At 43.3% G+C, this 12,247-nt stretch overlaps 2 protein-coding genes across 5 annotated transcripts in view; one reads left to right on the forward strand and one right to left on the reverse strand.

The window, feature by feature from the left end:
* Positions 1-997: 997 nt before the first annotated feature.
* On the reverse strand, positions 998-4,667 carry LOC120050016 (cytoskeleton-associated protein 4-like). Its single transcript, XM_038996597.1, has 2 exons — positions 4,238-4,667; positions 998-2,524 (listed from the first exon to the last, which is right to left on the reverse strand). The coding sequence occupies exons 1-2, from the start codon at positions 4,544-4,546 to the stop codon at positions 1,286-1,288; spliced, it is 1,548 nt and encodes a 515-aa protein (XP_038852525.1). The 5' UTR covers positions 4,547-4,667; the 3' UTR covers positions 998-1,285.
* Positions 4,668-7,044: 2,377 nt separating this feature from the next.
* Positions 7,045-12,247, forward strand: part of LOC120050017 (UHRF1-binding protein 1-like) — a 54,543-nt gene continuing 49,340 nt past the window's right edge. For 2 of the 4 annotated variants that reach the window (XR_005477152.1, XM_038996601.1), the window contains exon 1: positions 7,045-7,342. Coding sequence is in view for 3 of the 4 variants with exons in the window: in XM_038996601.1 (XP_038852529.1) it covers positions 7,299-7,342 (44 nt within the window). In the remaining variant the exon portion in view is untranslated. The remainder of the gene's footprint in view (positions 7,343-12,247) is intronic. The other 2 variants (XM_038996598.1, XM_038996600.1) reach the window with 1 other exon arrangement.

Raw genomic sequence — 12,247 nt, forward strand, 5'->3', positions numbered from 1 at the left:
TTTTGGCTCTGTACTCCTGCACTTTGGATTTGAAATGGTATAAAGTGCAGACTGTCAGCTTTAATTTGAGGGTATTTTCACCCATATTGGGCGAACCGTTTTGAAATTACAGCACTTTTTGTTCATAGCCCCCCCCCCCCATTTTAGGGGACCAAAAGTATTGGGACAAATTCACTTATGTGTATTAAAGTAGTCAAAAGTTTAGTATTTGATCCCATATTCATAGCACACAATGACTACATAAACTATGTGACTACAAATTTGTTGGATGCATTTGCTGTTTGTTTTGGTTGTCAGATTATTTTGTGCCCAATAAAAATGAATGGATGCTACCATGATTACGGATAGTCCTGAATGAATCGTGAATAATGATGAGTGAGAAAGTTAGAGCCACAAATATCATACTCCCCAAAAATTCCTACCTCTCACCGTTACAATAACGGTACTATGTACAAACAGTGCTGTAATTTCCAAACTGTTCACTCAATATGGATGAAAATACCCTCAAATTAATGCTGACAGTCTGCACTTTAACCTCATAGTCATTATATCATTTCAAATCCAATGTGCAGGAGTACAGAGCCAAAACAACAAAAAGTGTCACTGTCCCAAAACTTTTGGAGCTCACTGTAGTACACTACTTTTACTAGAGGCATATGGTCCCTGGTCAAAAGTAGTCCACTATTTAGGGGATAGAGAGCCATTTGGAGCACATCCCTAGAGTGAGCCTTTAAATGCACTGGGAGTGCTTTAACATTGTAGCCTGTATCCTATGAAGGATTTTCTATGATCTTTATCCAATGATCTCCTAGAAACAGACCGATCCACTCACCTTTCACCTCAATACTCACCTCCAGTGAGATTGGTGAAGTGTGGTGGTGTGCAAAATGGCTACCTTGCATCTGTCACGGAGACGGTTGGAGTGAGTTAGCCCCATACAATGTACGATGAAGATTTTATAATATATAATATATGTAAATCAATTCAAAGCCTTGTCTACACAAACATGTGGTGGCCCAATTTAATTTTTGTAACAAAACACAAATCAGTAAAACATAACACGCTCCTGAACAAGAGCTTATATTGCAAGTTGGGTTTGTGAAACCACCCGTAACATAATCTGACTAAATGAAAAACTCAAATGAGAAAAAATGTAAATAAACAAACAAAAAACTACAGTGCAGTGTTGTATTAAAATTCACAGCAGTCCACGTTTCCCATTTCTCATTGACCCAACCCAGTCTACCCCTCCTGAACACTACCCCCCCTCCTCCTCCTCTTCTTCCTACGCTCCCCTTACACCTTCTTGCTCTTCGGCTGGGGATTTGGTCAAGGCCTCCAATGAGCTAATGGTCTTCTGTAGTGACCCCTGTAAGGCTTCGATGGCCTTCTCATGGCTCTCCAGCTTGGCAGCTTTCCCCACCAGGCCATCCACGGTGCTCTTCAGCTTCTCCAGCTCTGGTGGGGGGTGGCTGGTTGACTTGGAGACTTCCCCCAGGGCTTCCAGCTTCTGCTCCAGCCCCTCTATCTGCTGCCCCAGGCTAGAGTCCCTGGAAGCCAGATTGGTCTGAGCGCCACTCAGTGCGACCACGTTGGACTGGAGCTCCCCTAGGCTGCCCTTCAGCTCCTCTAGCTCTCCCTGTAGAGTGGACCGGGCCTTCTCAGCTGCTGTGCCCTGGGCTGCGAGCGTGCTCTCATGGGAATCGTACTTGGCAAGAAGAGCCTCAAACTTGGAAGTCAGGTCTGTTAGCGACGCCGCCAGGGAGTCGCCGCCCTCCTCCGCTACTTTTAGTCTGACCTCCAGACCGTCGGACCTCTGCTCAGCCCTGGCCGATTCCCCCCGCAGTTCCTTCTCCAGACTGTGTAGAGCTTCGGTGGCCAGCTCCAGGCTGCTTTGCAGGCTCTGGTCCTGATCTGTCAACGCCTGGATGCCTGCCTCTGCCCCCGACACCTGCTGCCGCAGGCTCCCCGCCGTCTCCTGCACCAGCAACCTCACCGCCTCCACTTCCTGCGACATCGAGGCTATTTCCTGGTTACGGGTCTGGAGCTCCGCCCCCACCGCGGCAATCTGCTCCCTCAGCGAATAAGCAGATTCATCGGTGGCCTGCTTAGTGGCGCTGAGCCCGGCGACGGTGTCGACAATGGCGGACAGTTCCTGCCTGATCAGCGCCGGGTCTTCCATGTCATCCAGACGGGCTTTGAGGTCAGCCAGCTGACTTTGAGTCTCACCCTGGGCCTCGGTGAACTCAGTCACGCTGGCCGCGATGGAGGAACTCAACTCAGCCAGGCGCTCCTCCACCGTCTTCTCCAGGGAAGAGAAGTCCCGCTCTCTGGCCTCCTTCACCTCCTTGATGCCTTCTGACAGGTCAACCAGCAGTTCGTTCTGGAGCCTCTGAAGAGCCTCCTCTACCCGCCGTGTCTCCGCCTCACCCTTCCTCACCGCCCGGCTCCCCACCTCCTGCTCTGCCCGCATGGTGCCCAGTGCCGACTCCAACCCGTCTACAGCGCCCCTCACGTTGTCCACCTACACAACCACAGACAGGGAATCATACACTGAGTGCACAAAAAATTAAGAACACCTGCTCTTTCCATGACATAGAGACTGACCAGGTGAATCCAGGTGAAAGCTATGAGCCCTTATCACTTGTTAAATCCACTTCAATCAGTGTAGATGAAGGGGAGGAGCCAGGTTAAAGAAGGATTTTTAATCCTTGAGACAATTGAGACATGGATTGTGTATGTGTGTCATTCAGAGGGTGAATGGGTAAGACAAAGGATTTAAGTGCCTTTGAACGGGGTATGGTAGTAGGTGCCAGGCACACTAGCTTGTTACAGGAACTGCAACGCTGCTGGGTTTTTCATGCTCAACAGCTTCCTGTGTGGATCAAGAATGGTTCACCACCCAAAAGACATCCAGCCAACTTGACACAACTGTGGGAAGCATTGGAGTCAACATGGACCAGCATCCCTGTGGAACACTTTCGAAACCTTGCAGAGCCCATGTCCAGACAAATGTAGACTGTTCTGAGGGCAAGGGGGGCTGCAACTCAATATTAGGAAGGTGTTCTTAATGTTTTGTATACTCAGTGTAGGTCAACCTTTGGTCATTATTACAAATTAGGGCCTTAATGTTTATTCGATTAGTCTTTAATGAATAATCTGTCAAATCCTTACAATCAGTCACATCCATACTATAAATACTGTATGTATGCATAAATAATATAATAGCCACATTATCTAACACTATTAAATTGTATAACACAGGTTTAAAGCTGTACATCTGTATAGTCACACCTGTGTACTGGATGTACTGGAAACACAGGTACAATACATTCCAAGAAAGTTGGAAGAGGGTGGAAGAGCCTATCCCTGACCAGTCATTTGCCTGACAAAATAGTTTTTTGCCTTGGTAGTTATTGAAATAGACTTTATAGCTTGCAGTGAAAGACACAGTTAATCACATACTGTAGCTTTATACAACAATAGTTGACACAGCCTCACATAGGAAGTTTACATATAGGAGACTGCAATGCATGTTTCAGGATTTACTTGTTGAATGTGTGTTCTTCGCAAATGTTTTTCCCTGACGGGTTTCTTTACCACATTTACCTAGTTACAGTAACTTATGAGTAGGTTACGTTGCTTTCTTACATAACTCAGCTATTTCTCAGCCTGTTGGGTAGATCTAAAAAAACAACAACTGTAAAACAACTGTAAGCATCCAGTTCTAACTGGTTTAGTTCAAACTGGTCTGGGAGATCTCAATTTATGCATGACAAGTTAAGTGAATTTACATGAAGGATTGAAAAGAAGTGAATGGATGAAGGAAGGAATAACTGATTGACCGAATTAATTAATGCAGTTACATAGCAAGATGGATAGAAATGTAAGATAATTTATGGGATGCAATGTGCATACATTATATCAATGCATTCCTCAATTCTATAGAAATATAACTTCCCTTTTTATTATAAAGGATGTAGTATTTCCATTAACCTGGATTTGTTTGTGTTGCAATGTCAGTACTCTCTCTCTAGGAAAGAATAGCATAGATTGCATCTGTACTTTTCTTGTGCCAGCTCATCAAGCTTTTGGAGGAGGGGGAGATGGCCCTCTTCTAGCCATTTCTTCTCTGTAGTCTATATGTTCATCCTATCTAGTTTTGGTGTGCGGTCTTATCTCGTGACCTTGTCATTAAATGGCTAGTGGTTAGTCCTATATCGATTGCATTGCTTACCTGTTGAAGAACATTCTCTACTTTGTGCGCAACCTCAGCATTCTTCCGTACGGTCTCTTCATTTCTGCTGCTGATTTGATGGACTTCTTTTAACACTTGTTGTAGATAAATTGCAGCAAAGCCCGCAGCGGCTACTAATGCGATATAACATAAAGCAGCTATAACTTTGACCCAACTCCCCGACCCCGAACCCTGGATTGAGGGGCTACCATTACTACTAGGTTTCGGACTTTTCTTCGCCACGTCATCTTGCGTGGGTGAAGCAGTCTTTTCGCTTAAATTGTTCTTGTTTCTGTGTCTCGCAGTCATGTCTGATGTGGCTTTCTACAAGGGGGTCCGAGGAAGTGTGAGGCTGGTCTCTACAGATGCTGTATACTGTCTTCACTGTACATTTAGCGTATCAGTGAGCGCGATGTGGCTTTCCGAGAACTCCGTTCGCGTTGAGATATGCAAAAAAGGGGGCGTCTCTCTTGTTGTGGGACCTGACGTTCTGACTGCAAACTTGGTGGCTGTACTTGCCTTATGTCTCCAATGGCTATGGAATTATGTCATCAAGACTTCAGAAACACAGTAACTAGTTCTGATAAAGTTGAGGAAAAAACTAGGCCTATTTATTTGGAATAATAGAATTAGGCCAATTGATGTTTCATGTCTTTCAAACCCTGTTTATATAAGCCAAAATCCTGGTATAGGACAGCCTAAACATGTCTAGAAAAATAATGATCTCAGAAATCAACTGATGTAATTTGTTTCAATACTGTACCAACAGTAAAGAGGAGGGGTTGTTGGATAGTTTTTTCCCCTCTCATTTGCTCCTCCCTTCATACGTGGCAACTAGAGTAGGCTTATCGTGTATGCCTCGACATCCTTTCCTAGAGTTCCCTCAAGCCAAGGCATGTTGCTATTCCAGACCAGGAAGTGTTTCGAACAACTACTCATGTAAAAAATAAAAAAAATAATCCATTAACAATGCATGTTAACAAATAGGCCTATTTTCAATTTCTTCCATTGTGCCGAAGTCATTAAGCTATTGGCATTCTATTACCTAATCAGCGTAACCTAATCACTAGCCTATGCTATGTAGCTATGTTCCCTCCAAATCATGATAGGATTGCTGTCACCGATTTCAAACTGAAAACCAATAGAGTTGGACATTTGAATAGTTTCAATAATATGTAGCTAGCACCACAATGCAAAAAAAAAAAAGCATATTGTACACAAAATGGATAACAAAACGCTCTGTTTTCTATTAATCGGTCACAAAATAATTGTTTTCACGTGTGTTTTTAAAGGTTTGATAAAAGTTGCAGGATGATATAGTTATCTGATATTTGTACACTCCAAGCACTTTGGCCGTTGTCCAATAGAGTCTAACTGCAGACTCACAGGTCCATCATACCTCGGGCCCCTCTGTATACTGCCACCTACTGGTGGGACATAATATCTCAGGCCCTTCGTCTCAGGCTCCCCTCCAACGCCAGGACCCCCTCAGTGAGTACGGTTACATGCACACAATAAAGCGATTATTGTGGCTAGTCATATGAATATAATAGTTCAATTAAAAGGTTTACATGCTTTGCAAGAATAACAATTTCCCTAATAATCCAATGTATATGGACACATCTGAAATCAGGCTACCTGATGGTGCTCTGATAAATGCAGAAAATCAGCAATCACAGAGACAAGTTATTTTTGAGAAGCATATTTGATTCTTAGTTTGGACATATAAAATGTGAAAAATACTTCTAAGACGCATACATTCAGTTGTTCCGAACTCACTTCACTCACGCCATAGAGAGAGCCTTGCTCGGCTGGTGCTAGCACATGCACAGATCAAATACACTGCTGGAACGTCGATTAAGGTGTTTACATGTCCTAATAATTTGAAAGATTGCTCAGAAAACCAGGTGTTTTAATCAGTATATGCTTACTTCAATTTTGACCTTATGCTGATTAAGATACAGTAAGCAGAGTAAGGTGTTTACATTACTATTTCATAATCTGCCTACTGCCATAATAAGTTCAATATCTAATTATTGCCATGCATGTAAACATACTCACTGATATGACTATACTGACAAAATGGCTGAATGAATGTTAGCATATCATTCCAGCTTGTACACTTTGTTGCGGGGATCTTGATGCTTGTGTTTAACTGACACTTTTGATATAATGGATTTCCCATGACTGTCTATGCAATAAAAATGTGGGTCAAAAGGGAAATAAAAGTATTATCAGAGTTTTTAATTTAGGCTATGCCATCATTGTAGTATAATCATTGTGCAATGTTTTAGCTTAAAATTGGTGTGTAATCTGTTGTGTTGGATAGCAGATGTACGTGGGGGCGAAGGACACTGCGTACCGTTTATTGTGTATTAGTTTCGACCTAAAGTGAATTGTCAGTCGTTTGGACGCTATCCTCTCTGTGGTAAACAGAAAAAAAGATTCTGCTTAATGTGTCAGACCCGGAAGTGATGGTCCTGGCATTGGAGAGGGGCCTGAGAGGTGATGGGCCTGATAGATGAAAGCTGCAACTGGACCCCTCTCCCTGCCTTTGTCCACCAGAGGTCACTGAATGACAGTCTTTCGAGAGGAGACTGGAACTGGACTCACAGGTAGACCGTACCCCCGTCGGCGAAAAAAATCGCAGCAGCCCCACCCCCAAATATGTACTCAGCCACAGTAAAAACAGACAATTATGGTTTCACTTCTAAAATAAAACAATACATGGGACAGTGCTGACGTAATGCCTGAGTCATCCATGCTCCGCCCGCAAGTCTTGTATCTTTGACTTTGGTCGCCGCTGGCCCGCCCATCAGACGTTGCACAGGCCGTGTTTCCAGGTGCTGTTGCAGTGAAGATGGACTTTAGCACTAGTTGTCATGGCTTATATGCCTTCTGAAGCTAGCTAGCTGCGTCTCGGAGGTTTGGTTTTTCCTGTCAAATCTCCGTGTGAAGGGAGCGAGAACTGGGCTAGTCTCACAAAGACCACAAAAAAATGCACCCTGACTCGGAATTGAGAATTTGAACTGCATCGCTGGGATAAATAATTTATGCGGCCATGGCTGGGCTGATCAAGAAACAGATCCTCAAACACCTCTCCAGGTCAGTGTCAATCGATATGAACCAGGCGGAGAGACAAAATACAACTAACTCCCAAAGGGGTTTCATTTGGGAACCAAGCTAGCGCGTTAGCAGCGCTGTGCCATAGAGCGCGGGAGGCCACTGGCGGGGCACTCACTATGTTTGCGCAGCTGAACTTGGTTAGCGTAGCTAGCTAGCTAGCCAGTTACGAGGAAGTTTGCTTGTTGTTGGTTGTCAAAAACAAACCGGTGTCTGTCGTGTTTAGTTAGCTAGCTAACTGGCTTGTTTGATAACTGGTTATGGCTAACCTTGCGTATTGTTTACGCAACTAATCTTCCTAGCCTAGGCTCCACCAGTACGTTAACATTAGCTGGCTAGCTATGTCCCGTTAATCATTGTTTAGCCAGATATAGCAAGTTTTCTATTTGCTAGGTCACATCAGTCAATGATTGTCATTAGCCACCTAGCTAGCTAGTTAGCCAGGTAAACTACACTGGTTAGCTAGCTAGCAGCATATGCTTCTGGCAGAGACAAACACGCCACGTACTGCACTGACAGCTAGGTCCATCCAACCAGGTCTCAGAACATTTCGTATTATTCTGTTCATTTAGTAACATTGTTACGTTTCGTATGGTATGTATTCATTTTTGGTTGTCCATCCCCCATTTCGTATGTTAAATTACAAATCGTATTATATGTTACGTATTCCCAAAACACTATGTTACGAATTTGCAAAACGTATGATCTGTTACACATTCTAGCAAGGTGGCTAACATTAAGCTCGCTAACTTTAACTAGGTTAGGGGAAGGGTTAGCTAAGTAGTAGCAAAGTACCTAAAAAGTAGTTGGTAAAATGCTAAAGTTGTCCATGATGATATTCAAACTTACAACCTTTTAGTTGCTAGACGTTCACGGTATACGCCCACCCGGAGCAACCAACCACCCCACTTTTGAGTTTTCCCTTAAAGTAACCATAGGTCTTATGTTACATATCATACTAAATATAGTGTCTTGGGTTTCCGTGCAGAATAATAGGAAATGCTCTGAGACCAGGTTGCCACATCGGGGAAAGTTAAGTCATTTTAGGCCATTTAAATTTTTTAATTTTTAATTTAACCTTTATTTAACTAGGCAAGTCAGTTAAGAACAAATTCTTATTTACAATGACAGCCTACACCGGCCAAACATGGACGACGCTGGGCTAATTGTGCGCAGCCCTATGGGACTCCTAATCACGGCAGGTTGTGATACAGCCTGGAATCGAACCAGGGTGTCTGTAGTGACGCCCCTTAGACCGCTGCACCACTCGGGAGCCATTCTGAGTGGAACACACCAACTTTACTCTCTACTGCAGGGTTCCCCAAACTCGTCCTAATCAATACTTGATGATTAGTTGGTTATTTGAATCCGCAGCTGTAGTGCTAGGGCAAAAAACTAAATGTGCACCCGGAGAGGCCCCAGGACCGAGATTGGAGAACTCTGCTCTATTGCACATTTGCCAAACTCATTCAACGGCGGGGTGAGTGTCTGCAGGTTTTGTTCCTCCCTTGTACTTGATTGATTAATTAAGATCACTGATTAGTAAGGAACTCCCCTCATCTGGTTGTCTAGGTCTTAATCAAAAATCAGCAGACACTCGGCCCTCCATGGATTGAGTTTGACACCCCTGCTCTATTGTATTTACTTGCACCGGGGCTGTATGTATGTCTGCTCTTGCTTGCATTAGCAGTTTGGGATAATAATGCACCTTCCACAGCATAGAGATGACTAAGCACCTGTACACCTCATACACACATGCCTTGTTTGTTTGCCAGTACCATGGACACTGAGCAGGGAAGATAGAGGCCTTGTTTGTTGTAGTAGGCAAAGTTTCGCGCCACCTTTTCCCCTCACAAGTATTTGATAAAGGATTAATAGACACATTTAATCAGCTAGTGAAGTGTGAAATATTTTTCACGGGTCATGGAGAGAAAAGACTACACCTGAGACTGAGTCTACACAATATAGTCCCTATGTTTGCAACACAGTCATCAGTTGTCCTACTCATTGTTATCGACAGCTTTCAGCTAGGCACATGCATTATTTATTGTTCCAGGTTGGTGCCTCGAGGGAAGTTCATTGAAATCCTTACCCATTATATTTGAGGGGAGAACTTCTCCGTAATAACATAAGTTGCCCCATCACATTCAGTTGAAACTACCTACGACTGACTGATAATGATCCAAGAGCATTCACGTCCTTACACCTGTAGCTCCTAGAAAACTGGCTTTAAACAACACATAATAACGCCTATAAAAATAAAAGCTTAGATAAAACCTTGAACCTTTTAGATGTAGGTTGAACCTCCCATGTTACCGGCTGGATAAGAATGAATGACTTGCAAACTGTTTTGGATTGACCTAGAACAGTAAGCTTTGTTATAGTCACACACAATGCAGTTAAACAAGTGTTGTAGCTTTAGAAAGGGGAAAGTGTATTATGCTTTTTAATGCATTGCTTCCTGCCATGCATTGTGAACAAAAGCCCTTGACTTTCATTATTGCCAGCGGAGCCCTTGGTATTTATGCGGCAAGGCAGAGGCTTTGATGGCTAGTGGTTGCTGTGTCCTTCATCGTCCCACAAACAATGGCCACAGCCAAGTTTTACATTCACAGCCATGACTGTCATTTCCTTTTAAGCCTTGTTCACACTGTAGGCCTTAATGCTCAAGTCAGTTTTGTATTTCAAATCTGTTTCGGAATACTGACTGTCCAAACAGCAAGTTAAAAATGACTAAATCCGATGTGTGTTCAGACATTTGCTGACATGGGTAAGCCAGTATTCATAGTAATGATGGGTCTGTGCAGTGGTGTAGACTGATTGATGGTGGTGCTTCCTATCAGTTAGAAGTTATGTATCAAGCTAAAGTGACAACAATGCCTGTCATGGATGTGTCCCAGTTGATTTGAATGTTTAAAATCATAGTGGAAGAACGCTTTTTTTTTAAGTCTCAAGGATAAGATGATCCAACTTGAAAAATTAGTCATTTTTGGCTAGCCACAGCAGTCAACTAGCTAGCTAGGTAACAGTAGCTGTTTGGTAGCTGTTTCTAGCACATTCACTCATTTGTTTGTAAACAATTAACAAGCTAGTTAGCTACCACTTTTAAAAAAATTTTTTTTTTACTGTCAACATATTAGGCATATCTTGTTCCTAGATAGTAGCTAAGTTTGAAAACCACTTGAAGGCAAATAAATCGTATTTGACCATTCAGACATAAGTCGCATGGCCAGGAATCAGATTTGTATCTGATTTCAAACAGCCTATGAAGGTGGTTTGAAATGTGGCCTGAAATAACCAATTTTATGTGCTTTTGGCTATTAAGACTGCAGGAAAAAGAACAGATTTGAATCGGATATTCAACAAAATAGGATCTGACTCACTTCAAACTGCCAATGTGAACAAAGCTTTAGTGTCCTACAACATTGGATTGTGTGTGTACATTACTGTTAGCATCAGCAGGACCGGGGGAATTATGTCATTATTAGTTCCAAGGGTCGTTACGTGATTGGTCGTGCATTTGAAGCAGACCTGCTTGGAAGAAGCCAAACCCACTGCTCATTATAGTGATGTCAAGCAAAGTCAATGCTTGGGGCATATTCACCAGGGTTCCACTCAATGAGGTGCAACATATCAATGTTCAGATAGAAATATATAATGTAGAACAGCCATGCTTCTCTGTCATGTAGACTAGGATAACATCATGTCCGTGCTATACTAGGAGTGTTTCTATCTGCAATGACCTCCTGAAGGCAAGAGAGAAAGGCTGACTCTTGCCTTCGAGGCCTTGTTGTATGTCAAAACATTGGCCTTTGGGAACACACACACACACACACACAATGTGAGTGTGGCTGGTGGTGTGAGGTGTTTCCACCAACAGTGTGCTGCTCTCAGGTGGTCCCAAGGGTGAGTTGATGATGTCACTCTCCCCATTAAACCAATAGGCTCAGGTATCGACGACCAGGGCCAGACATAGCAGGGTCTGGGGTTACATGCACACACACGCAGAGACTCTTAAACGTGCACGCATAAACAACACACACACACACACACTGATGTGACCTTAAAGAAAACACACACAGAGGTGTGTGTGTGGTCCAGTCAGTATTGAGTGCGTCTGGGAGCCCTGGCCTGTGCTGTTAAATATTCATTCTACTGAGGCTCACTGTGATCAGGTGTCAACGTTGCTTCAGTCACATGCTCAGCTCTAGCCCCGTCTGTCTTTCTCTCGATGTATCTGTCCATCTCTTTCTCTTTACATCTTATCTTCTCCTCTGTCTGGCAGGCTATGTCAGTGTTACTCCTCAACATTTCATTCCTAGGGGACCCTAACTGTTGGTGAACATTTTTGTTCTAGCCCAGCACTAACACATTTGATTCAACTATTGGTCTCTGTGGCACGGCTTGATGATGCGTGCAGGAATGTGACTGGACTGATGGGCGGATGATAGATGGAGGAATACCTACACACACACTGTGACACACACAGCCGCTAAATAAAAATATTAACCACAGGGTCAGAGTCGGAGAGAGAAGACGGAAAGGGGCTGGCTAGGAAGAGTGTTTTAATCTAAGAACATTCCAAAAATGACAGTGAGGAACATGCTTTGGGAAAAAGGTGCTGAAGTTTTGGAATTCAGTTATTTCCTTATTCATTCAAACCTGCTTGTGCTAACCAGCTTTGCAGGCTCAGTCAAAAGCAACACAGGAAACAAAAGTGACTAATGGAATGAGTTGCTTCTCGAAGGGAAACCGTTTAACACACAGCCTTTGTGGAGTTAGGTCTACTTTACTAGCTTAAAGACTTGGGCGTCATTTGCAATAAAGAAATAAGGCCTATTTTCTCCACAATAACTCATAGAAAATAGTCTATCCAAAATGGATGCT

This window comes from Salvelinus namaycush, chromosome 6 (genome assembly GCF_016432855.1).
Source record: "Salvelinus namaycush isolate Seneca chromosome 6, SaNama_1.0, whole genome shotgun sequence".
Taxonomy (NCBI): Eukaryota; Metazoa; Chordata; class Actinopteri; order Salmoniformes; family Salmonidae; genus Salvelinus; species Salvelinus namaycush.

What these genes read in the sequence shown, in the direction of transcription:
- LOC120050016 (XM_038996597.1), bottom strand. Translation starts at nt 4,546, where the DNA reads ATGACTGCGAGACACAGAAACAAGAACAATTTAAGCGAAAAGACTGCT. An exon ending in TAGAGAATGTTCTTCAACAG is followed by an intron (nt 2,525 to 4,237) that starts GTAAGCAATGCA and finishes GTGGTTGTGTAG; the next exon opens with GTGGACAACGTGAGGGGCGC.